Source organism: Rutidosis leptorrhynchoides, chromosome 9 (assembly GCF_046630445.1).
Source record: "Rutidosis leptorrhynchoides isolate AG116_Rl617_1_P2 chromosome 9, CSIRO_AGI_Rlap_v1, whole genome shotgun sequence".
Lineage (NCBI taxonomy): Eukaryota > Viridiplantae > Streptophyta > Magnoliopsida > Asterales > Asteraceae > Rutidosis > Rutidosis leptorrhynchoides.
The window spans coordinates 373,589,624-373,615,295 of record NC_092341.1 but is presented as its reverse complement, the minus strand read 5'-3'; the positions used below and the strand labels follow the sequence as shown (position 1 = coordinate 373,615,295).

Here is a 25,672-nt window from a genome sequence, read left to right as displayed (position 1 = left end):
AGGTAGTTATAAACCTACTGAATTATAACATCAAGAATCAAACCACTAAAAGTAATTATAAGCCTACTGAATTATAACACTTAACAACTAATCTAACAACTACTTACTGCCACATGTCCATGCTTAACAAACTAATAACAACATTTCTAATTAGCATGTGCTTAATTCCTTCTACCGGTCTATTTGGGTGGGTCTGAGCATGCTCTTATTGTTTTATGATTTGACTTCCTTGTTTGACTAATTTCCAATCCTATCATATAAAAAAAAAAAAAAAAAAAAATGGTAAAGATAATAATGTAAATTGATTGATATTTACACCTTTCCTAATAATCATAAATAATGAATGATATTTTAACTAGTTAAGTATATTATCTAAAACTAATGAATTACTGTCAACTTACACGTTTAAGATTTAAACTATGAATATATGTAAAAAAGAGATGCAAATCAATAACGACATAGACTCTCAAGTATTTATTAAGCTTTAGGTTGCTGGAGTGCATGACCAAACACCGATGCAGAAAGAAATGACAATAATAACAGCAAATGATCAAATTATGTATAGCCACCATACAAATTTATGTGCCATCGACAAATATTTGACAATAGTTGTGAAAATTGAAGGATGGAGTCAAACAAAGAGTTTATCTGAAGGCTGCAGTTGAAGGTAAAAATAGAGAAAGTTGTTAATTAATCACGGGCCTTGACGATGAAATTTTGACGGCTGATTGGGTTCATAACCACCGGAGGACCTGCTACGCGAGGCCATGCCTGCAATTTCTTGTCAGTCTCTTCCCACCATTCCTTGTTTGAAACTGTGGATGGAGTGGTACCTATTACACCACACATTACATATAAGCATGCATGTATTGTACACCAATCTTAAAGAAAATCATAAGGAAAACACAAATAATGTCTAAAAAGGAGAGATTCCGGTGTGAAACAATGTACTCTGCAACTTCAATTTAAACAATACTCATTTTTTCTGTTATAATGGTTAAGGTTAATATTCAGGGAGGGTTAAACTGGGAATCTGCTCGGATAAGATTGAGCCAAAAGATAAGCCCTTTTCCTTAACTTACTAAAAAAATCATCACATAAGAACATAAGATAGGGCCAACCAACAAGAACATTCAGAAAATGTAACGTCCAACACATTTACTGGCTACTTCAGCTTGGCCAGTTTGAACCCTTTAAAGATGAAACAAAAATAAAATTGACACAGTTATCAGTGAAAAAGATGGATAACTGTATCCATAATAGATAAAAGATCAAAATATATCATATCGCATACATGGTACAACATATATAAAGTGAGCTAAGTGACGGATAAATAGCGTTGTATGAAAATTTCAGTCCATCGAGATGGTAACATACCTCCAAAAAGCTTCTTGTCAGAAATAATATAATCGCATGTGAATGCAAGTACAAATGATCCTGCAAGAGCACCGACAATCTTGGCCCCAGTCATTTCTTCACACTTAAGCATCAAAATAAATAACATATCAGCCACAACAAACACGAACAGATGTACATAAGATTGTAACGACACTCAAGTTAGACATATCATAAGTTGAATAATAACTTAGGATTTAATGGCATGATAGCGTTATTGAACTTAATAACTAAACACAGTCTAAAGGTATATTCCTACAAATTTAGATAATTCTTTCTAGTTTTCTTCATTTCTTGTCCTCCAATTAGCCCCAAGCCATATGAGAAAGAGCAAATCTAGGGAAAGAAACATGTGTTGATTGCAATCAACCTGTAAGCTATCATTTGTAGCAATTAAACCAATTAAGTTGAAGAGTCAATACAGGTCCATATGCCTCATTAAAAGCCTAAGCAAAGTAAGACGCCTACGGAAGTGTTCCGTCTATAACCTAAAGTTCCTAGTTCCAACATTGATGGAGATCTACCTAAAACATATAACTGAATAGCATATCTACTAATCGTTGTAATTCATTTCAGAATAAACATCATATCCTTGGACCACTACTGCATTATTTGATGTAGCTGTTAGTCAACAATCTGTTGTCTTTTTCTTTAAACTTTGAAAATATAGATATATTTAATGCATATTGTTCACATAATAATCAGAGTTTTCAATATAGCTAATCAGACAGTTCAATTGGCCAAACAATATAACACTTTGGGTAAATATAAATACAGCACAAATGAAACCAATCAAACGCAAGTGATGATGTCAGATCAGATCTGACAACAATCATTCTTTAAGAAATATAAACAGCAGCAGTTTACAAACATTTTCTGAATATTGCAAAAAAAAAATTGATGGCTTTCCTAAACTTGAGTGGAAATAGGGCAAACTAAATCCATCAAAATGCAGAGAGTAATAAAAAATAATAAGAGTTGAACACAATTCACATTTGATACAAGAGACTAATTTCATTTGATCGGAATCATGATCATGATAAAGCATGAAAAAACAATAGATATTAGATTTAATTATCGAAAGCGGATTGATTTCATTTATCAAAGTAAGCTACCTGTGAAACTGTTTACGCTCACCGATGGATTTATCAAAAACCTGTAGTAATAATAATAATCAATGAAAGTTAAATCAAATTTAACAATATCACCACGAAGATGGATGAATCTATCTATTCTATACATACAAATAGAAGAAAACAGGGATATCGAAATAATACCGATTTCTGAAGAAAGAAAAAAAAATAATACCGATTTCTGAAGAAAGAAATGAAGATCCGTTGATGTGTTAGGGTTTCGAAGTTGTAATTTGGATGCAGTTTGACCCGGATATATTTAGCAGTTGACCCAAATACAATTGTATCAAATACGAAAACTGTCCTTTTTTTTTTTTTTTTTTTTTTAACCTAGGTATGCAAACGGTCAACTTGACTAATCCAGGGTGACTACTCGCTACGCGAGCAGCCTGGAGTCATTGCAGGCGAACCTCCGTGGTCATGAGTAAATAACTGTGGGTGCCTTGAATCGAACCCTTGACCTCCACTATGAAAGGCCAGGCAGGGTCTTAACCATTCAACCACCACACTCATGATTACGAAAACTGTCCTTTGCTTGGTACATTTTGCAATTTGACCCACCACTTTAAGTTTTTATTTTTTCAACTAAAAAACTACTAGTTTATATCCCGTGACTTGGAATTAATTAATATACTAATATACTAATAATTAATTTTATTTAATACTAATAATTCATTTGTCTTTCATATTAATTAATAATTAATATTAATAATTAATAGCTAATTTTTTTTTAACGGCAAAGATATACTCAAAAAACAAGAAAAAAGCCTAGTAAGGAGCTAGGAAAAAAATTAAGGTGATTGTAACCACGAAATCCAATTTATAGAAGACTGAGAATACATGTGTTATCTCGAAAATAACCAATTAAAATAATTAATAGCTATAGTTAATTCAAATTAAATGGTTGAAAGATAAGAGAGACAAATTTAATATTATCATGGTAAATTTAAAATCTTTAAGATTAATTACGCATATTTTTCTCTATTTTTTTCATAGATATATAAATTAAATTATAGGTTAGAGTAGATGGATCCACATTGGGGGATGATTCTCACACACACTTTTTTGATCCTCACACACCAATTGATTATTATTAGAAGAGTAAAAGGTTAAAATAGGTGTGTGGGGATCAAAAAAGTGTGTGTGAGAATCATCCCCCATCCACATTAGCTAAGAATTACCATTTTTTAAAATGACTATTTTCAATTGAAATTTAACGTTCATCTACTTTCTGACTATACATATGTTGAGTGTAAAGATGGAACGAAATCGAAAAGGAAAGCAGATACATGTGCTCCTCGTGGAACACAAGTTGTTGTTTGTGGATCGTGATTCGTGAGCCTGAAGCTGGTATCCCGAATATGGAGATCAAAATGCGAAAAAGTGCGTTGAACACTCAAAGTTATGGAGATCGCCGTTTGGAAGCTTGAGATCACGTTTAGTTTGTGACTTCGCGAATTGCAAAGTGAAGTTCGCGAAACGGGAGGATGGACGTGTTCAGCAAGTGTTTTTGTTTTGGATATTATTTCGTTTTTCACCTATAACTTGTAACCTAAGCACCTATGAAAATTAATAATAACTTCTCTCTTGTTTGACCGTGGACTAAACCAATCGCAAGATTGGATATATCACGTTAAATACTTAAACTAGTTTTATCAGCCCGTGCGTTGCAAGGTATTGTACATATTACCATCCGATAACGTTAATATTGATATTTTATCAAGTATATAATACACTTACAATGAAAAAATCATTTATTATTAATAATATTTACATCAAAAGTGTTAGTATTGAATACTCACGTGAGGCCGTCATTGCACGACAGTTGTATAAATTAGTATTCGATAACGTCACTATTGATATTTATCAAATATATATCATAATTACGATAAACCGTTTATTACTAATAACCTTTGTATCGAAAATATTACTATTGAATACCAACACATAGATTATGAGCTCATCAGGGCCGTCTCAACAATTCGAAGGCCCAAGGCAAAAACAAAAATGGGCCCTTTAATTTTTTAATACATATAAAAACATAATACTTAAATTTATCAATTTGTATAGACTTACAATGCATTTAACTATTTAAAATAACAATAATACAACTTTAATCGACAATTTTTATTTAACTAAATAGAATATTTTGATATATATATTTAAAATTTTGGCCCTTCAAACTTTTTGAGCCCTAGACGGTTGCCTATCTTGCCTATGTCCAAAGACGCCTCTGGAGCTCATTTATGTGACATATTGTTTATTTAAAAATATAAATATAGTAGCCTTTAATAATTACAATATTAAATTTAATGAGTAATAATTAAAGCTTGAAGTCGTACGATATTGCGATGATCGCTCCAAATCCATATGGACGAACACGTCATTCATCGATTTCATTGCGATGTATTTGACCTCTATATGATACGTTTTGTAAACATTGCATTCTTTTGAAAAGGCACACCATAAATGAATATTTAAATCAAAGGTTTTCGACATCTGATGATTTCTACATATAGACAATCACCGTAAATAATAGTTTACAATAGTACTTTCGTTCATCGAAACTATTCCGTATAAGGATTCATTTACTCGGTTGGTAATATTCAAAAATCCATTTTATCAATCTCGTAAACAAGTTGTTTAAATCTTAATTGCAGATTCAAAAGCAATTTTAATTAACGTCAGTCATAATTCAGTTGATCATATCTTTTAATCCGTTCATCGAAACTATTCGGTGTCTAAATGAAAAGTTACTGATTTTTCGCCAGCTTTCCAAAAACATGTATATCATATACCTTTTACCAGTAATATTTGTATTTAATTCGGGATTCATTATAAACTGTTTAACGACAAAATTTAGCATACAAGCATGTATAAATATATATACTCGAGCACTAGACATGTATACACTATTAATATATATAAAAGATAAAATATGAGTGCTTACGTATCAGTATTGAGATTCAATATTGTAGGAAAGTACGTAGACGTAACGGAGATGATAAACACTAGATTTGATTCACAAATATACCCCCGAACATTACCCATAACTTCCTTGGCAATAACCCATAATTTCCTTAGCTCTATCCCGCTCGAAAACATATTTTGAAAGTGACACGCTCATGACCTCGTCGTAGTATTTTATGTATAAATAATAATACTCATACTACTAATAATAATATTAGGATTAATAATAATAATAATAATAATAATAATAATAATAATAATAATAATAATAATAATAATAATAATAATAATAATAATTATTATTATTATTATTATAATATAAATATATATAGAGATCAGAGAGATAGTTTGATGAAAATATGAAATGAATTCGGCACCAGACTTCGCATTTTATAGTACTTGGCCTGCAATCTCAGCTCATGCGATCGCATGAGAAGAGTATGGGGAACTCATGCGACCGCATGAGGTCCCTGTCCAGCTCAAAATGTGGTTTGTCACTTTGTTTGTCGACATATTAATTTAATATATATATTTAAGACTATATTTTAACAAAGGTACGAGTTACGAAACGAAAAGTACTAGTTTTCTCAGCGTACGAAAGGGCGTTCGAAAAACCGGAACCGGGACATAAGTCGAGTGACAACGTACGACTTATCGGAACAAAAATTACAAGTCAACTAATGAATTCTAGGTGAATTCCTAGGATTTTACGTTCAATGGTAATGAACGCATTGAAAATAGGGTTTCGGAAAACAAATCGGTTTGTAATTTTGATCAATAAACTATATCACTCAAAGTGTATCTTAAACTTTCGAGTGTTTTGGTCATTTACTTCTATAAATCATCGTCTCGTAGTATATACATATACATTTTCATTTTGAAATAGTGTTTTACTGTAACAAAGTTACTGTAGCAAAGTTTTTTTTAACTGTAGCAAATAGTGATTTTCGAAAACACTGTAGCTTTTCGGGTACTGTAGCAATTCGAAAATACTGTAGCAAATTAGTGTTTTACTGGTTCATCTTAAACATTTTAGTTAACTTATCTAAATATCAATCGAATCAATAATCGAATGTTACTATCGTTTACTAAATAACTTGAAATCATGTATATATATATATATATATATATATATATATATATATATATATATATATATATATATATATATTGTTCGTGAATCTTCGAGAACAGTCAAAGAATAATTGATTACATGAATATAGTTCCAAAACTTTGAGACTCAGCATTACAAACTTTGCTTATCGTGTCGAAAACATTAAATCATTTAAAGATAAAGTTTAAATTTGGTCAGAAATTTTCGGGTCATCACAGTACCTACCCGTTAAAGAAATTTCGTCCCGAAATTTAAGCGAGGTCGTCATGGCTAACAATAGAAATGTTTTCATGACGAATATGAGTTGATAAATAGAATTTTATCACCGTTGAATAATATGGATAAAACAATCCGATTTCTCGAAGCGTATGAGAGAAGTTATCGTAAAAGAGTGAAATGAAAGAATAGAGATTCGTCTTAACTTTTGACGTAGTTACGATTGATTTCCGGAATTTTAAGGAATAGAAAATCTTCATAATCTAAATAAGATTTGATTCTTCGAAATTTAAGGAAATTAAGATTTCCTTTAAATGCGTAATCTGCCTCGATTGTTATGTCTAATATTTTGTTATAAATTAACCACTTCCGTTTCATTATTTTCACCACTCCTATATCTTCTTCCTTATTTCATACCTCCAAAAGATTGTGAAATGCTTAATCCAGTTCTGATTCTTGATATTTTCTTGGCTATCGTATCCTTCATTCTTCTTTTTCATCTACCATCAGAGGAAGTTATTTTCTTCTACTATTACCTTGGGGTTATAGTATTTTTCATTCTCCCGTGTCTTTATATTGCTATACGCATTGATATACATGGTTTGTAATTTCTGGGTTGTTATAGGGCTTTATATTTTCCATTATATTTTGGAGCTTCATGCTTTCGTTTTCTCTTCCAGACTTTAAGTCAAGCAAATAATGGTCCAGAATTCGTAGGTATGAATTTCGGAATGAACATAATTAATGTTCTAAGAAAGAAACGGTAATAGCACAATCTGACTTGTCAAATTACCAGAATACCTCGAAAAAAGACTGAATCATTAAGAAAATATTTTCTTGATAGTTTAGAGGTTAAATAGAATGAAAGAGTTATGTAACATGGTTCATGATGAGGGTGGGATCTGTGAACCTTTATCACGTTCCATTAGAAACTCAGCATGACTTACTGTAATATAATTACGTTGATCAAGTGTCATTATATTATACTAATTCATGCTTCAGTTCCCAACACTACTTCAAAACATTCATATTTTAAACTTGAAGGTTTCAGAATTTAGAAACTAAAATAGTTTCTTTTACTATGTAATACAGATAGCGCGAGACGATAAATAATTTTGGATAATAATAGTTACGAAAATATTTTCAGAAATATCGAGGATATTTATAATGAAAGATATGATAATATCTTAGAATTTCTAATATCAGAGGATGATGCGGAAAATCTGTCTGTGAAGGTTTAGAATAAGAAGTAAGGTTCTTACTAATGGTTTCAGTAGACACTGAATCATTTTAATTCTTTGAAGGTAGATTTCGTCCTTGTGATTTGTCTACAGCTTCCTTCATACTTTGCTCAACCCGTTTTTCAGTACCAAATTTTCTCTTTTTCTCAGTTTTACCACCATACTATTTTTTATCATCAAATTTTTGACTGTTAAGGTCGTTTACAGTTTTTGCTGCTTCATCAAGATTGTTCCAACTTTCAGAGAACTAGTTCATAGTTTGGGATGTTTTTTAGAAACTTCACATTCAAAGTATGTAAGTCTAGAAGATAGATGTTATCTATATATAACTGTTGTCGTAGAAAATGCTGCGAGATTCAAAATACTGATTGCTAATTCCTGGTAGTTGTTATGGCAATTACCGTTACAAGATGTGGATGAGTACATGATAGGGTTTCAATGAGCATAAGGATTTTTCGGAAGGTCAAGGATAAATGAAGTTGTTGGTAAATTTACTGCTAATGTGGTGGAACATAAAAGGTTCCCCAGTAACAAAAACGTATATGTCAAAGTTATAATAAGGTTAATCTGAAAAGTCGAATTTGACTGGTTGGAAGTGTGATAAAACTGGATACTTTAAAAAGGGATTGCAAGGTTATTTTCGGTAAAAATAACGCTAAAGGATCTTGCACAGTTTTGAAGTCAAAGTATAGCTTTGAAAGATGTAGAGATCTAAGAATGATGTCACCGGTTCAGAGTTATGACTTGGATTCTGATCCGTCAATATCAGAATATGTAATTGAATTTGTATAAAAATGATTGTATATCGTTGTGAGCATAGTTAATAATTTTTGATTCAAAGTTGAAGAATGTACTGTGTAACATATTAATTGCGAACTTAAATATTTCTCGGGTATTACCTACCCGTTAAAGATTTCACAATTAATATTTTGTACAAAAGAATTTTTATTACCTTCTTTATGAAAATATATGTATGTATATTTTCTTCAGATGTAATACAGATTTAATGAGTTAATATCATATTAAGCTCATTTGATTTTCGGCTTGACTTAGAAATGATTAATCTTTAAATATTAAAGATTACATAATCTTTGCGGAGTATTTCGCTAATGAAATCAATACTTCATTATTTATTCTTATTGATATTCCTTGGTGAAGAATGTTGATGCTAGGGGAAATTTTGTGAACTTTACAAGGCACAGATGATGTTTTCTAGAAAGTTTCGAGTACATCAAAAATGAAAATGTAAAATCAATTATGTAATTGAATAATACATGATATTGCTCAATAACATCATATATATCTATCGCAATATCGTGTAAAAATGCTCTAGAATCAAGGATAATGAAGGCGTTTCTACAAGTAATAGGCCAAGATGTGCAAATTTGTATCGGAGAGTAATTTATATAGAATTTTGATGATTTATGACCTTGGTTGATCCCGATACAAGTTAAGGTCTAATTTATGCTCTAAAATGGTAAAACAAGACTCCAAAGGTGTTAGGCTTCGTCCAAATGAAAGAAGATTGAAAAGAAAACGAAACAGCAACTTTCAGTACATCGGGACGCCGTCCAATAATGTGGGACGCCGTCCTTCCTTTCAAACTGGGACGCCATCCGGGCTTTTGGGACGCCTTCCAGACCTTAACAACGGGACGCCGTCCAGCATTCTGGACGCCGTCCAGAAGTAGGTTTCAGCCTACTTTTGCCTTTTGACCTACTTTCTCCACTTTAAAACCTACTGATTGAGGAACTGTTTTATCACATACGAAACCAGAGGTTACTGAGACGATTTTGGAAGCAAATTTGGTGAACTCCAAGCTCTTGGAAGAGGATCAACATCAAGTCTTCAAAGATCAAAACCTTCTCCATCCAAGATTCATTCTCTAGTAGGTTGTTTTCTTGTTCTCCAACAATGAATTCTACTTATCAGTTGATTTTTATTTTGTTTGTAATTATGATTGTTGGCTAAACTCTATAATGTTCATCTAGATAAATAACTGAGATGTTGAATGTTTACTTTTGATTGATTGTTATTATGCACGATAGTTTGATGTTTGAATACAAGAACCATTCTTGTTAAAGCTTAATCCTTTCGATTCAACTAGTTGATATGTTCATTTGATTAAGAAACATCATCTTGTTAAATTAATGTATTGATTTACATCTAGTGACATGTGTTTATCCATCTTTTACCAAAAGGGATAAGTTGAGTTCAAATGGTTAGTTTATATAGGGATGTAAGAACGACTCTTGTAGATACTTTCGGATAGCCTAATTGATATGTGTAGTTATATAGGTGAACGATCAATTCCCTAGATTATGTTATACATATTTTCATTACTCGATTCCATATAACTAATAGGTGTTAATAATTTGCCTTATCTAGTGACGTTTATAGGGATCTTATTACCACACTAAATTGATTACTTGGGTTGGGTGAATTGAGCATTTAACCGGACCAAGGGAATGAACTAGGCTAAATCATAAGTTGACATAGGAGTGGATCATGATCAACACACCATTGACTTGATCATTCTTCAAGTCTTTAGACTAGTTGAATTAGTTGATTACAAATAGGAGGTCTTAGATGACAAGAACATCACTTGCGTCTTGTAATCCCGTTTGAGTGTTTACTCAAGACTACTCTTGGTGAACCGATCAATTAGTTCTCGTGCATAACCAATCAATCCGGTCTTAATCTTAAATAACATTCAACATCGAGGGTAAAAAGTCTAGATGAGCATTTTTCCTTAAATTGATATCAAATCTATCTTACTTGCTTTCTTTGCACTTATTTTCGTCTTATAAACTTAAAAGACCAAAAATATTGTTTTTACATTTAACCTTCTCTGATTTGGCTAAATCGTTAAATAGCCACCAAAATATAAAACTTGTACCTTTAAGTTTCATTTACTTAGTTAATCATAATATAGTTTCTAATTCTAGTTTGGCTAATACAACTGTCCTTGGAACGATACACGGAACTAAACCAGTTACTATACTACTACACGATCGGGTACACTGCCTGTTAGTGTGTAGCCATCTTTAATCGGTATTTTTCCATACTATTTCATATAACAATTCATATACCACTTTTCGCACATCAAGTTTTTGGCGCCGCTGCCGGGGACAGTTTAGTGTCAAAATAGAATTATTGACTAATTTGTGATTAAGTAGTTTCTTAATTATTTTAAATTATTAATAGTCTTTGAATTTTAGCCTTATAGAATCGATGCATTTAATAGTTTTGTTAGTTGTGTGATTGACAGATTTTAGGTTGCATATGCCACATACCCGAAGTTCAGATTCTCCATTAATTACGCCGCTTACGGAACCTGATAGAAAGCTTGGTAGGATCCCGAAAGAAGTACTTGAACTTTTTGAATCTTCATCAAAACAGGAAACTTTTGATACAGAATCAAGTACAACCAAGCCGAGATATTCTGAATTTGGTGAGCCCGTTCCTCCTCCAAAATTTGAAATGGAAGGAGAAAGACCGTTGATACCAAGACAATCAATGGCAGCAAAGATGAAGGCAACCCGAACCGGACAAGGTAGTGCCATTACTCCGCCCACTGGTGAGGTAAATTTTGAAATAAAAGGACCTATTCTTCAAATGATTAATAACAGGTGTCAATTTAATGGTGGTCCGAATGAAGATGCAAACGAACATATTCGTCTCTTTCAAGAGATATGTCTTCTTTTCAAACTTAAACCAGACACTGACCAGGCCATATTTTTAAGACTTTTCCCATGGACACTCCACGGGGAAGCACGAAGTTGGTTAGATTCATTGGCCGAGGCTACGATAGAAACTTGGGATGGTATGTTGGAAAAATTTCTTAAGAAATATTTTCCAGCTTCTAAGTCCGCGAGACTCCAACACGAAATTACCCAATTCTATCAAAAGCCGATGGAAACCTTGTACGAAGCATGGAATCGATTTTCCAAAATGCTAAGAGGTTGTCCAAACCATGGCTTGGATACCTTTCAAAAAGTCCAAATATTTTACAAGGATTGTGATGTTGCAACCCGAATTTCCATTGATCAAGCGTCCGGAGGTTCACTCATGGACAAAACCGAGCAAGAGGCTTATGAGATAATCGAGAAACTAGCCGATTATTATCATGAGTGGCATCAAGAATGCCCAATTACTCGTAATGCTCAAGTCCAAAGCGCTGGTGCTTATGATGACCTTAGTTCCCTAAGTGTGAAAATAGACGGTGTTGCTCAAAACATGGACAAAATCACCAAGGAAATTCATAGTATGAAAGTAGGTTGTGAATACTGCGGTGGACTCCATTTAGGAAAAGATTGTGATGCCGGTTTAACTATGGCTCAAAAAGAAGAAGTGGCTTTCATAAGCCAAAGAAATAATAATCAATTTCAAGGAAGAGCCCAGTTTAACCGGAACTTCAACAACCCCTACAACCCTCAAGGTCAAAATTCCAATTACCAACAAGGGTCAAGTAGCGGGTACCAACAACAAACTCCGGGTTTTTATCAAAAACCCCAACAGGAAGAGAAAAAGTCAAATTTGGAGAGTATGTTGAAAAAGTTAATTGCATCACAAACTCAGCTTGTCACAAACATAAACCAAACCAACGAGAAAAACGAACACCAGTTTAGAAACCAACAAGCCTCAATTCAGAATTTGGAAAAGCAAATGAGTGGTTTAGCTAGTTTACTTAGTGAGAGAAAACCAGGAAGTTTACCGGGCGATACCAATAAGAACCCCCGAAATGAGCACGCCAATGTTATTACCACACGGAGTGGTTTAGCATACGATGCTCCAAGAATGCCTGAAAATTCTGATTTCAGTGTTCCGTTGAACCAAAATGATGAACCGGTTAAGGAGCCGGAACAAGTGGTTAAAAAAGAAGAACGGGAGAAACCCGTAGTGAAACCATATCAACCACCGCTCCCATACCCAAGAAAGCAAAAACAAGAAAGGTTAGAGGCCGAAAGGTCAAAATTCCTAGATATGTTTAAACAAATTAACATAAATATGCCTTTCATTGATGTAATCTCGGGTATGCCCAAGTATGCTAAGTTCTTAAAAGACTTACTTACTAATCGGAAGAAAATGGAGGAACTTTCATCCGTCACCATGAATGCCAATTGTTCAGCAATTTTGATGAACAAAATACCAAAGAAGTTAGCTGATCCTGGAAGTTTTACAATACCATGTCTCCTGGGAGATTTGGAATGCATTAAAGCATTAGCGGATTTAGGGGCTAGCATAAATTTAATGCCTTATTCATTATATGTTAAGCTAAACCCCGGGGTACTAAAACCAACCCGAATGGCAATTCAACTAGCAGACCGCTCCGTTAAATTCCCCCGTGGAATTTTAGAGAATATGTTAGTAAAAGTGGGTACCCTAGTATTTCCGGCTGATTTTGTAATTTTGGACATGGAGGAGGACACACGTGTGCCTCTTATATTAGGTCGACCTTTCCTCAATACCGCTAGAGCTATGATAGATGTTCATGGGCAGAAATTGACCCTTAGTATTGAGGATATGAAGGTTATCTTTTCCGTTGACCATGCCTTGCAATACCCCGAGTCTACTGATGATCAATGTTATTATTTGCAAACCGTAGACACATATTCGGAGTTGTTGCAGGAATTTCCAGAATTGCAAGGTACGAGAGAATGCATTTTTGCGGAAGGTGATGAAGAGAATATGGTGGAAGAAGTGAAGATGTTGACCACCTTGATGGCTAACGGTTATGAGCCAAATAATGAAGAGTACAGAAAGTTGGATTTGGAAAATGAATACCGATGTAAAACATCGATTGAAGAACCCCCCGTTTTAGAACTCAAGCCACTTTCAAAACACTTGGAATATGCTTACCTTCAAGAGGTTTCTACTCTTCCGGTTATCATTTCATCCGAACTCTCTGTAAGTGAGAAGTCTAAGCTTGTTTCCATGTTAAAAGCCCATAAACCGGCTCTAGCATGGAAAATTCATGACATCAAGGGTATAAGTCCCTCTTATTGTATGCATAAGATATTAATGGAAGATAACTATAAACCATGTGTACAAAGATAAAGGCGACTGAATCCTAATATGCAGGAAGTCGTTAAAAAGGAGATTGTCAAACTCCTTGATGCAGGTCTTATTTACCCAATTTCGGATAGTCCTTGGGTGAGTCCAGTCCAATGTGTACCCAAAAAGGGTGGCATGACCGTTATCACCAATGAAGACGACCAATTAATTTCCACCAGGACTATCACGGGTTGGAGGGTATGCATTGATTACAGAAAATTAAATGATGCTACCCGAAAAGACCATTTTCCCCTTCCTTACATTGATCAAATGTTGAAAAGGTTGGCAGGAAAGAATTTTTATTGTTTTCTTGACGGTTTCTCGGGATATTTCCAAATCCCTATAGCAACCGAGGACCAAGAGAAAACCACCTTTACATGCCCTTATGGTACTTTCTCCTATCGACGTATGCCCTTTGGCTTATGCAATGCTCCTGATACCTTCCAAAGGTGTATGGTAGCTATTTTTCATGATATGATTGAAGACTTTATGGAAGTATTCATGGATGACTTTTCAGTCTTCGGCGATTCTTTTGATTCATGTCTTCATAATCTTGAGCGTATGTTGATTCGGTGTGAAGAATCTAATCTTGTTCTTAACTGGGAAAAATACCATTTTATGGTAAGAGAGGGCATTGTTTTAGGTCATAAAATTTCCTCTGCGGGACTGGAGGTGGACAGAGCTAAAGTGGAAGTCATAGCCAAATTACCACCACCGTCAAATGTGAAAGGTGTAAGAAGTTTTCTGGGGCACGCCAGTTTTTACCGGCGGTTCATTAAAGATTTTTCCAAAATTGCAACCCCGATGAACAAACTTCTTGAAAAAGACACTCCATTTGTCTTTACAGACGAGTGTCTTAACACCTTTAACCTCCTTAAAGCAAAACTCACGCAATCACCCATTTTCATATCGCCGAATTGGTCAATTCCATTCGAACTTATGTGTGATGCTAGTGACTTTGCTATTGGTGCAGTCTTGGGGCAAAGAATTGAAAAACATTTCAAGCCCATTTATTATGCTAGTAAGACATTGCAAGGAGCCTAACTTAATTACACTACCACCAAGAAGGAACTCCTGGCAATTGTCTTTTCGTTTGATAAATTCCGATCCTATTTGGTACTAGCAAAGACGGTTGTCTATACAGACCATTCGGCATTAAAGTACTTGCTTGCTAAGCAAGATGCTAAACCCCGGTTAATACGTTGGGTCTTGCTTTTGTAAGAATTCGACATTGATATTAAAGACAAAAAGGGGGCCGATCACCTTTCTCGACTTGAGAACCCGAATCTTGAGGTTCTCCATGAGACCGTTATTCAAGATAATTTTCCTGATGAAAATCTCATGAAAATTGAGAAAATTGATGATCCCTGGTTTGTAGACATAGCCAACTATCTTGCGGGTGGATTCCTAGAAACCAGTATGTCACATCAAAAATGAAAGAAATTTTTCAGTGACATAAAATACTATTTTTGGGAAAACCCGTATCTCTTTAAACGGTGTCCCGATGAGATAATCCGTCGTTGTGTCTCCGGGGAAGAATGCAATCAAATTCTTCTCCAATGTCATCTTGGTCCCACTGGTGAACATTTCGGACCCTAAATCACGGGGAGAAAAGTCTATGAGGCCTGTTTTTATTGGCCTACCATCTTCAAGGATGCCCACCAAATTTGTAAATCATGCGATTCTTGCCAAAGGGCAGGAAAAATTAGTCAAAGAGACGAAATGCCTCAAAACATAATCCAAGTTTGTGAGGTTTTCGATATTTGGGGCATTGATTTCATGGGACCATTCCCAAAATCTAATTCCAACCAATACATACTCGTTGCAGTTGACTACGTGTCAAAATGGGTGGAAGCAAAGGCTCTCCCCACAAACGATGCACGAGTTGTTGTAATTTTTCTTAAAGAGCTCTTTGCCCAATTTGGTACCCCGAAAGCATTAATTAGTGACCGTGGTACCCATTTTTGCAACACCCAATTAGAAAAGGTGTTGAAACGATATGGGGTAACCCATAAAATTTCTACATCTTATCACCCACAAACAAGTGGGCAAGTTGAAAATACAAATCGGGCACTAAAAAGGATCTTTGAGAAAATGGTTAGATTAAATCCTAAGGTGTGGTCAACGAAGCTTGACGATGCTTTGTGGGCGTTTAGAACCGCCCACAAAACTCCTATTGGAACCACACCTTACCGCCTAGTCTATGGGAAGGCATGTCATCTTCCTTTGGAGATAGAGCACAAATCACATTGGGCTCTTAAGACATGTAACCTCGATCTTGAAGAAGCAGGAAACCTTCATTTAAACCAACTTAATGAGTTGGATGAGTTGAGACAAAATGCCTATGAAAACCCACTCATATACAAGGAAAAGACAAAAGTTTGGCACGATAACCGTCTTAGGAATCTGAAAGATTTTAAAGAGCGTGATCGTGTTTTGCTATTTAACTCACGATTTAAACTTTTCCCTGGAAAACTCAAGTCCCGATGGATGGGACCATTTGTTGTTAACAAGGCTTTTCCATATGGAACGGTGGAGTTAAGGAATGCAAAAGGTGAAACGTTTAAGGTGAATGGCCACTGGGTCAAGCACTATGTTGATGGTCCCCTAGAAATCGAAGATGAGGTTAGCCACAACTTCGAGAACAAAGCGTAAATCGAAATGGGGACGAGTTGGGTGAACGACTCGTTAAAAAAAAATAGTTCACAAATGTAAATATTTTGAATTGTGTGTACGATAATTTTTAGTTTTGTGCAAAATGATTTACGTTTGGACTTTAAACGTGCGAGTGTCGAAAAATCAGGTCAGTGAGTTTTAGTGCATTTGGACGCCGTCCCATTTCTCTGGACGCCGTCCCACATTTTAATCCTGGACGCCGTCCCAAAAGCTAGACGCCGTCCCACTCTTTAACGTTGGACACCGTCCCATAATCTGGACGCCGTCCCAACTGCCTGACTCAGAAAAAAATTACGTGTTTTAAACCCTATCCACCCCATTTCTCAACCACAAAACACATTTTTATCAACTCTCCTCTGCCAAACACGAACACACTTCCAAAAACCCTAATTTCCTACCTCAAATTCGCGTTTCCTTCTACCAAATCCCAGCTCCAATCATGTTTTCTAGGGTATGGTTACTTCATTTTCACATTTTTCTTTCTCAATTACTTGAATTGTATGTTTATATGTATAAATTGGTGAAGGATAAGTGTGGGGTGTTTGATTTTCATGATTATTGTTTAGATTAACATGCCTTAGTTGTTTAATTACCCATATTGAGTTGATTTTGCAAAAATTACATGTTTTTAAGGGTATGCTCATGATTCTAGGGTTTGTGGAAATTGAATCCGAATTTAGGGTGGTTAATTCATGATGTTGAGTTTATGTATGATGTTAATGAAGGTTGTGAAGTGTTTAATTATTTTTGGTGATATAGATGTCAATTTCGTCGGGTCATAATTTGAATGTTCTTGAATTTGTAGCATATTTTTGAATTGAAATGAACTTATAAAACATGTATGCTTGATTTTCATCTGTGTGAGCCTGTTGAAGTAGATTGATGGTATGGGTTGCTATAATGTATGATGTTATAATGGTCGTTTGAGCTAAAATTGTGAAAATTGTATTATGATTTGTGATGAATATCATTAGAATGCAAGTTTAAATGTTATGACCTATAAACGCAACATGCTTGAGTCCTAAGTTGATGCTAAATTGTGAAGTTGTGATTTTCATTTTTGAAAGTGTAGTAGCGAGTTCATGTTGACTTTGGTTGACTTTGGTTAAAAATTGTGAACATACGCTTTTGTTTAAATGATTCATAATACTTATGAACTTTGAATGGAATGATTAAGTTCTCTTGCTACTCGGTTATATTTTTAGCTAACATTAACACAATGGTCTCTATGTTCTTTTGGTTTGGTGTTATTATGTTTTGCAGGGACAATCTAGCCGAGGAGGACCAGCAAAGAGAGGCAGGACCGCAGATTTGGCACCACCACCACCACCACCGCAACAACATTCATCATCATCGTCTGGAGAGGAAGAAGAGGAGGATCTAAATGATTCTTGAGTTTGGTTGAGACTGGTTCAAAATGACGACTACGCAGAAACATTTGATAGGGTAAACAGTAGGCCTATTAATGCCACATGGTACTTTATCTGGGGCCCGTTGGATGAGGCGGGTATGCACCGACATGTTTCCAACTTATTAGCCATCCCCTACGGTAGGATAGTGTCATAACCCGACCTTAACCATAAGGACGTATACAATAACATATGATTTCATCGCGAGGTATTGACCTCTATATGCGACGTTTTTCAAAAACTGCATTCGTTTTTACAATACAAACCATAACTTTCATTACAAATACAAGGTTTAAACAAGATAATAATGATTATCGTTTAGCGATAATCTTAGACTTACAAACTTTACATGTGATAATAACAATACGACTTCCAACATATTTTACATTACAAATCCTCCGATATGCAGTTTTATTTTTGACACAAATATGCATACTCAAGATCTTGCTTAAATTCAACATGTTGCAGCGGAAGCTTTTAGTTATCACCTGAGAATAAACATGCTTAAAACGTCAACATAAAGTTGGTGAGATATAGGTTTAATGCCGGCAGCGTTATAAATATAGACCACAAGATTTCATATATAAACGTTTTAATAAAGATATTCTAAGTTGTTGAGCACTTGATAACCATACTTAACATTTAATCAACGTCGCATATTCCCTTTATTATGAAATCTTACTACACCGTACGAAGTGTAGTCACCGAAACGAAGTACTGTGCAACCGTTGAATACTGGTCGTCCAGTCCGGTTGGGGTTGTCAGGCCCGATAGATCTATCAACAGGATTCGCGTTTACAATACCTCATGTAAATAGAAGTTACCAAGTTACAGGGAAGTATGCCAGTGGTACAACTCAACGTAGAATATATATTTTTAATCTCTTGTGTCCATAACGTAAATCATAAAATGCATGTATTCTCATCCCGAAATATTTAGAGTTTAAAAGTGGGACTATATACTCACCTTTTCCTTGAAGGTATTTAACTCGACTTGGTCTCCGATAGATATCACGAACCTAACCATATATATAATATATCAACATATTTTCTTTTCAAGTAATCGTTACATATATATATATACTTGTAATACTTTTAATATTTTCTTAGTCCGTAGTTAGCAGTCTGTTGTTAATGGTCCACAATTAGTTGCTCAATAAAATAAATAAAGACCCCATCGTATTCGTATTGATCAGAATTAATCTCGACCCATGGTACCATGTTGTCAAATGACGTGTTGCGTACATAAAGTACCGTGTTGTCAGATGACGTGTTGCGTACAATCATGAGGTCTTATGATTAATCTTCTCGTGTTGTTTACGGGTGGTCCTGAAATATATAAAATCAAATCATAAGTAAATATATATTAAATATTATGTTAATTAGCCAAGATATGATTACTCCGATTTTGTCATAATATGATATATTACAGGTTTTGAAGTGTTTTAAAAATCAAATTAGAAGGATCTATTTAGTTTGCGAACAGGTTTGAAATCATTCAAACTATGTTCTTGTTGTTAAAAATTTTATAACACAAAATAAGATAGCTATATAAATATGAATCGAATAAGATTATGAATAAGGTTACTACCTCAAGTTACTTGGATAAAGCTACCGGAAAAGATAGAAAATAATCTTGATCAAACTTTCTTATGATGATTATAGGTTGTTCATGAAGCTAGTTCTTCATGAGTATTTGCTGAGATTGTGAAGAACACTTAGAGTTCCTAAGAGTGTGTTTTTGGTTAGAGAAAAATGGTTGTAAGAATGAAATGAAAAACCAAGGTGATGGTGATACTTATAGGACAGTTTGGTTGTTGAGGGAACAAGGACAAATTATTGTGTTGAATTTTTGAGTAATAATGTATGCTAGTTTACAAATAAGATTCCCTCTTATCTAAGGCAGATCTAAGGCTGATAAGGATATTGATTTGATGTGTATTTACCAATAGTAAATACGTATAGAGAATGGGTATGATACGGTAAAAGAAGCTCAAAATCGGGCTTTTATTTTGGGTCCAACCGGGCCAAAAATAAAATTTTAAGACATTTTTAATAAAGCAATGTTAGCCCAAAAAAAAATTTACAAGCTGACCTGGCAGCTCGACCCCAGCCAGGGGCTCTGCCCCTTGGACCCCGCCAGGGGTTGCCACCCCTTGGACCCCGCTTATCGGGGGCGCTAACCCTGAACCCCCGTCATAATCAAGATAAGTTCAATCAAGTGTGCACTCCACACTTCCCCAAACTTGTTCGATATTTATCAAGATTATTTTGGTTACAAATTAATCCCATTACACTTAAATCATATTGGTGACATAAATCACAACACATTATAGATTTTAAGTATATATGTCAAAGAACGTTACATATAGTTATCGTTTTGAAAACTTAAGTTAGTGGTCTCAAAGTATACTTATAACTCATTGTTGTTAGTTCACAATGAAATGTTAAACCATCCTTAAATCATGTTAAATATGTATAGATATGTACATATACATAATCGTATAATTATCGTGTGTTATATAGTTCGTGATATCATCGGTCAAATTGGACGGTCAAACGTTGTGTAAAACTCTTTTCAAAAATATAAGTCTCAACAGTTTGGATTACTTATCATGTTGGTAAGGTTTAATTTATGTAAATATTAATCTCATAAGTATAGAATGATCAGAAAATTCCGGGTCGTTACAGATAGTTACCCACGCATGGGAACAAGTTTTCAGTATCAACGAACCAATTTATCCCGTACTACTAAAAGAATTCTACTCAACGGCACGGTTTAATAATGTCCGTGATTAATTGTCAAATGATTTTCTTCGGTTTAGGTTGGGGGCGAATGGAATGTCCCGTTCTTATTGATTAAAAACGTTCCATATTAATTGATTTCGTTGCGAGGTTTTGACCTCTATATGAGACGTTTTTTCAAAGACTGCATTCATTTTAAAACAAACCATAACCTTTATTTCATCAATAAAGGTTTAAAAAGCTTTACATAGATTATCAAATAATGATAATCTAAAATATCCTGTTTACACACGACCATTACATAATGGTTTACAATACAAATATGTTACAACAAAATAAGTTTCTTGAATGCAGTTTTTACACAATATCATACAAGCATGGACTCCAAATCTCGTCCTTATTTAAGTATGCGACAGCGGAAGCTCTTAATAATCACCTGAGAATAAACATGCTTAAAACGTCAACAAAAATGTTGGTGAGTTATAGGTTTAACCTATATATATCAAATCATGATAATAGACCACAAGATTTCATATTTCAATACACATCCCATACATAGAGATAAAAATCATTCATATGGTGAACACCTGGTAACCGACATTAACAAGATGCATATATAAGAATATCCCCATCATTCCGGGACACCCTTCGGATATGATATAAATTTCGAAGTACTAAAGCATCCGGTACTTTGGATGGGGTTTGTTAGGCCCAATAGATCTATCTTTGGGATTCGCGTCAATTAGGGTGTCTGTTCCCTAATTCTTAGATTACCAGACTTAATAAAAAGGGGCATATTCGATTTCGATAATTCAACCATAGAATGTAATTTCACGTACTTGTGTCTATTTTGTAAATCATTTATAAAACCTGCATGTATTCTCATCCCAAAAATATTAGATTTTAAAAGTGGGACTATAACTCACTTTCACAGATTTTTACTTCGTCGGGAAGTAAGACTTGGCCACTGGTTGATTCACGAACCTATAACAATATATACATATATATCAAAGTATGTTCAAAATATATTTACAACACTTTTAATATATTTTGATGTTTTAAGTTTATTAAGTCAGCTGTCCTCGTTAGTAACCTACAACTAGTTGTCCACAGTTAGATGTACAGAAATAAATCGATAAATATTATCTTGAATCAATCCACGACCCAGTGTATACGTATCTCAGTATTGATCACAACTCAAACTATATATATTTTGGAATCAACCTCAACCCTGTATAGCTAACTCCAACATTCACATATAGAGTGTCTATGGTTGTTCCGAAATATATATAGATGTGTCGACATGATAGGTCGAAACATTGTATACGTGTCTATGGTATCTCAAGATTACATAATATACAATACAAGTTGATTAAGTTATGGTTGGAATAGATTTGTTACCAATTTTCACGTAGCTAAAATGAGAAAAATTATCCAATCTTGTTTTACCCATAACTTCTTCATTTTAAATCCGTTTTGAGTGAATCAAATTGCTATGGTTTCATATTGAACTCTATTTTATGAATCTAAACAGAAAAAGTATAGGTTTATAGTCGGAAAAATAAGTTACAAGTCGTTTTTGTAAAGGTAGTCATTTCAGTCGAAAAAACGACGTCTAGATGACCATTTTAGAAAACATACTTCCACTTTGAGTTTAACCATAATTTTTGGATATAGTTTCATGTTCATAATAAAAATAATTTTCTCAGAATAACAACTTTTAAATCAAAGTTTATCATAGTTTTTAATTAACTAACCCAAAACAGCCCACGGTGTTACTACGACGGCGTAAATCCGGTTTTACGGTGTTTTTCGTGTTTCCAGGTTTTAAATCATTAAGTTAGCATATCATATAGATATAGAACATGTGTTTAGTTAATTTTAAAAATCAAGTTAGAGGGATTAACTTTTGTTTGCGAACAAGTTTAGAATTAACTAAACTATGTTCTAGTGATTACGAGTTTAAACCTTCGAATAAGATAGCTTTATATGTATGAATAGAATGATGTTATGAACATCATTACTACCTTAAGTTCCTTGGATAAACCTACTGTAAAAGAGAAAAATTGATCTAGCTTCAACGGATCCTTGGATGGCTCGAAGTTCTTGAAGCAGAATCATGACACGAAAACAAGTTCAAGTAAGATCATCACTTGAAATAAGATTGTTATAGTTATAGAAATTGAACCAAAGTTTGAATATGATTATTACCTTGTATTAGAATGATAACCTACTGTAAGAAACAAAGATTTCTTGAGGTTGGATGATCACCTTACAAGATTGGAAGTGAGCTAGCAAACTTGAAAGTATTCTTGATTTTATGTAACTAGAACTTGTAGAATATATGAAGAACACTTAGAACTTGAAGATAGAACTTGAGAGAGATCAATTAGATGAAGAAAATTGAAGAATGAAAGTGTTTGTAGGTGTTTTTGGTCGTTAGTGTATGGATTAGATATAAAGGATATGTAATTTTGTTTTCATGTAAATAAGTCATGAATGATTACTCATATTTTTGTAATTTTATGAGATATTTCATGCTAGTTGCCAAATGATGGTTCCCACATGTGTTAGGTGACTCACATGGGCTGCTAAGAGCTGATCATTGGAGTGTATATACCAATAGTACATACATCTAAAAGCTGTGTATTGTACGAGTACGAATACGGGTGCATACGAGTAGAATTGTTGATGAAACTGAACGAGGATGTAATTGTAAGCATTTTTGTTAAGTAGAAGTATTTTGATAAGTGTATTGAAGTCTTTAAAAAGTGTATAAATACATATTAAAACACTACATGTATATACATTTTAACTGAGTCGTTAAGTCATCGTTAGTCGTTACATGTAAGTGTTGTTTTGAAACCTTTAGGTTAACGATCTTGTTAAATGTTGTTAACCCAATGTTTATAATATCAAATGAGATTTTAAATTATTATATTATCATGATATTATCATGTATGAATATCTCTTAATATGATATATGTACATTAAATGTCTTTACAACGATAATCGTTACATATATGTCTCGTTTAAAAATCATTAAGTTAGTAGTCTTGTTTTTACATATGTAGTTCATTGTTAATATACTTAATGATATGTTTACTTATCATAGTATCATGTTAACTATATATATATATCCATATATATGTCATCATATAGTTTTTACAAGTTTTAACGTTCGTGAATCACCGGTCAACTTGGGTGGTCAATTGTCTATATGAAACATATTTCAATTAATCAAGTCTTAACAAGTTTGATTGCTTAACATGTTGGAAACATTTAGTCATCTAAATATCAATCTCAATTAATATATATAAACATGGAAAAGTTCGGGTCACTACAGTACCTACCCGTTAAATAAATTTCGTCCCGAAATTTTAAGCTGTTGAAGGTGTTGATGAATCTTCTTGAAATAGATGCAGGTACTTCTTCTTCATCTGATCTTCACGCTCCCAGGTGAACTCGGGTCCTCTACGAGCATTCCATCGAACCTTAACAATTGCTATCTTGTTTTGCTTAAGTCTTTTAACCTCACGATCCATTATTTCGACGGGTTCTTCGATGAATTGAAGTTTTTCGTTGATTTGGATTTCATCTAACGGAATAGTGAGATCTTCTTTAGCAAAACATTTCTTCAAATTCGAGATGTGGAAAGTGTTATGTACAGCCGCGAGTTGTTGAGGTAACTCAAGTCGGTAAGCTACTGGTCCGACACGATCAATAATCTTGAATGGTCCAATATACCTTGGATTTAATTTCCCTCGTTTACCAAATCGAACAACGCCTTTCCAAGGTGCAACTTTAAGCATGACCATCTCTCCAATTTCAAATTCTATATCTTTTCTTTTAATGTCAGCATAGCTCTTTTGTCGACTTTGGGCGGTTTTCAACCGTTGTTGAATTTGGATGATCTTCTCGGTAGTTTCTTGTATAATCTCCGGACCCGTAATCTGTCTATCCCCCACTTCACTCTAACAAATCGGAGACCTGCACTTTCTACCATAAAGTGCTTCAAACGGCGCCATCTCAATGCTTGAATGGTAGCTGTTGTTGTAGGAAAATTCTGCTAATGGTAGATGTCGATCCCAACTGTTTCCGAAATCAATAACACATGCTCGAAGCATGTCTTCAAGCGTTTGTATCGTCCTTTCGCTCTGCACATCAGTTTGTGGATGATAGGCAGTACTCATGTCTAGACGAGTTCCTAATGCTTGCTGTAATGTCTGCCAGAATCTTGAAATAAATCTGCCATCCCTATCAGAGATAATAGAGATTGGTATTCCATGTCTGGAGACGACTTCCTTCAAATACAGTCGTGCTAACTTCTCCATCTTGTCATCTTCTCTTATTGGCAGAAAGTGTGCTGATTTGGTGAGACGATCAACTATTACCCAAATAGTATCAAAACCACTTGCAGTCCTTGGCAATTTAGTGATGAAATCCATGGTAATGTTTTCCCATTTCCATTCCGGGATTTCGGGTTGTTGAAGTAGACCTGATGGTTTCTGATGCTCAGCTTTGACCTTAGAATACGTCAAACATTCTCCTACGTATTTAGCAACATCGGCTTTCATACCCGGCCACCAAAAATGTTTCTTGAGATCCTTGTACATCTTCCCCGTTCCAGGATGTATTGAGTATCTGGTTTTATGAGCTTCTCTAAGTACCATTTCTCTCATATCTCCAAATTTTGGTACCCAAATCCTTTCAGCCC

General features: G+C 34.3%; 1 protein-coding gene across 2 annotated transcripts; it reads right to left on the bottom strand.

Moving 5' to 3' along the window:
* Nucleotides 1-520: 520 nt before the first annotated feature.
* On the bottom strand, nt 521-2,817 carry LOC139867219 (uncharacterized). 2 transcript variants are annotated; one of them, XM_071855551.1, is made up of 4 exons: nt 2,704-2,817; nt 2,511-2,551; nt 1,378-1,480; nt 521-833 (listed from the first exon to the last, which is right to left on the bottom strand). In XM_071855551.1, exons 3-4 carry the CDS (start codon nt 1,469-1,471, stop codon nt 691-693), a joined length of 237 nt encoding a protein of 78 aa, XP_071711652.1. In that variant the 5' UTR covers nt 1,472-1,480; nt 2,511-2,551; nt 2,704-2,817; the 3' UTR covers nt 521-690. The 2 variants fall into 2 exon arrangements, with proteins under 2 accessions (XP_071711652.1, XP_071711653.1); XM_071855552.1 differs by having other exon boundaries at nt 2,673-2,760.
* Between the last annotated feature and the right edge of the window lie 22,855 nt (nt 2,818-25,672).

Excerpts from the sequence above, each read along its gene's own strand:
- LOC139867219 (XM_071855551.1), bottom strand. The coding sequence starts at position 1,471 with ATGACTGGGGCCAAGATTGTCGGTGCTCTTGCAGGATCATTTGTACTT. Across the intron at positions 834-1,377 it reads TGACAAGAAGCTTTTTGGAG|GTACCACTCCATCCACAGTT; the intron begins GTATGTTACCAT and ends GTGGTGTAATAG.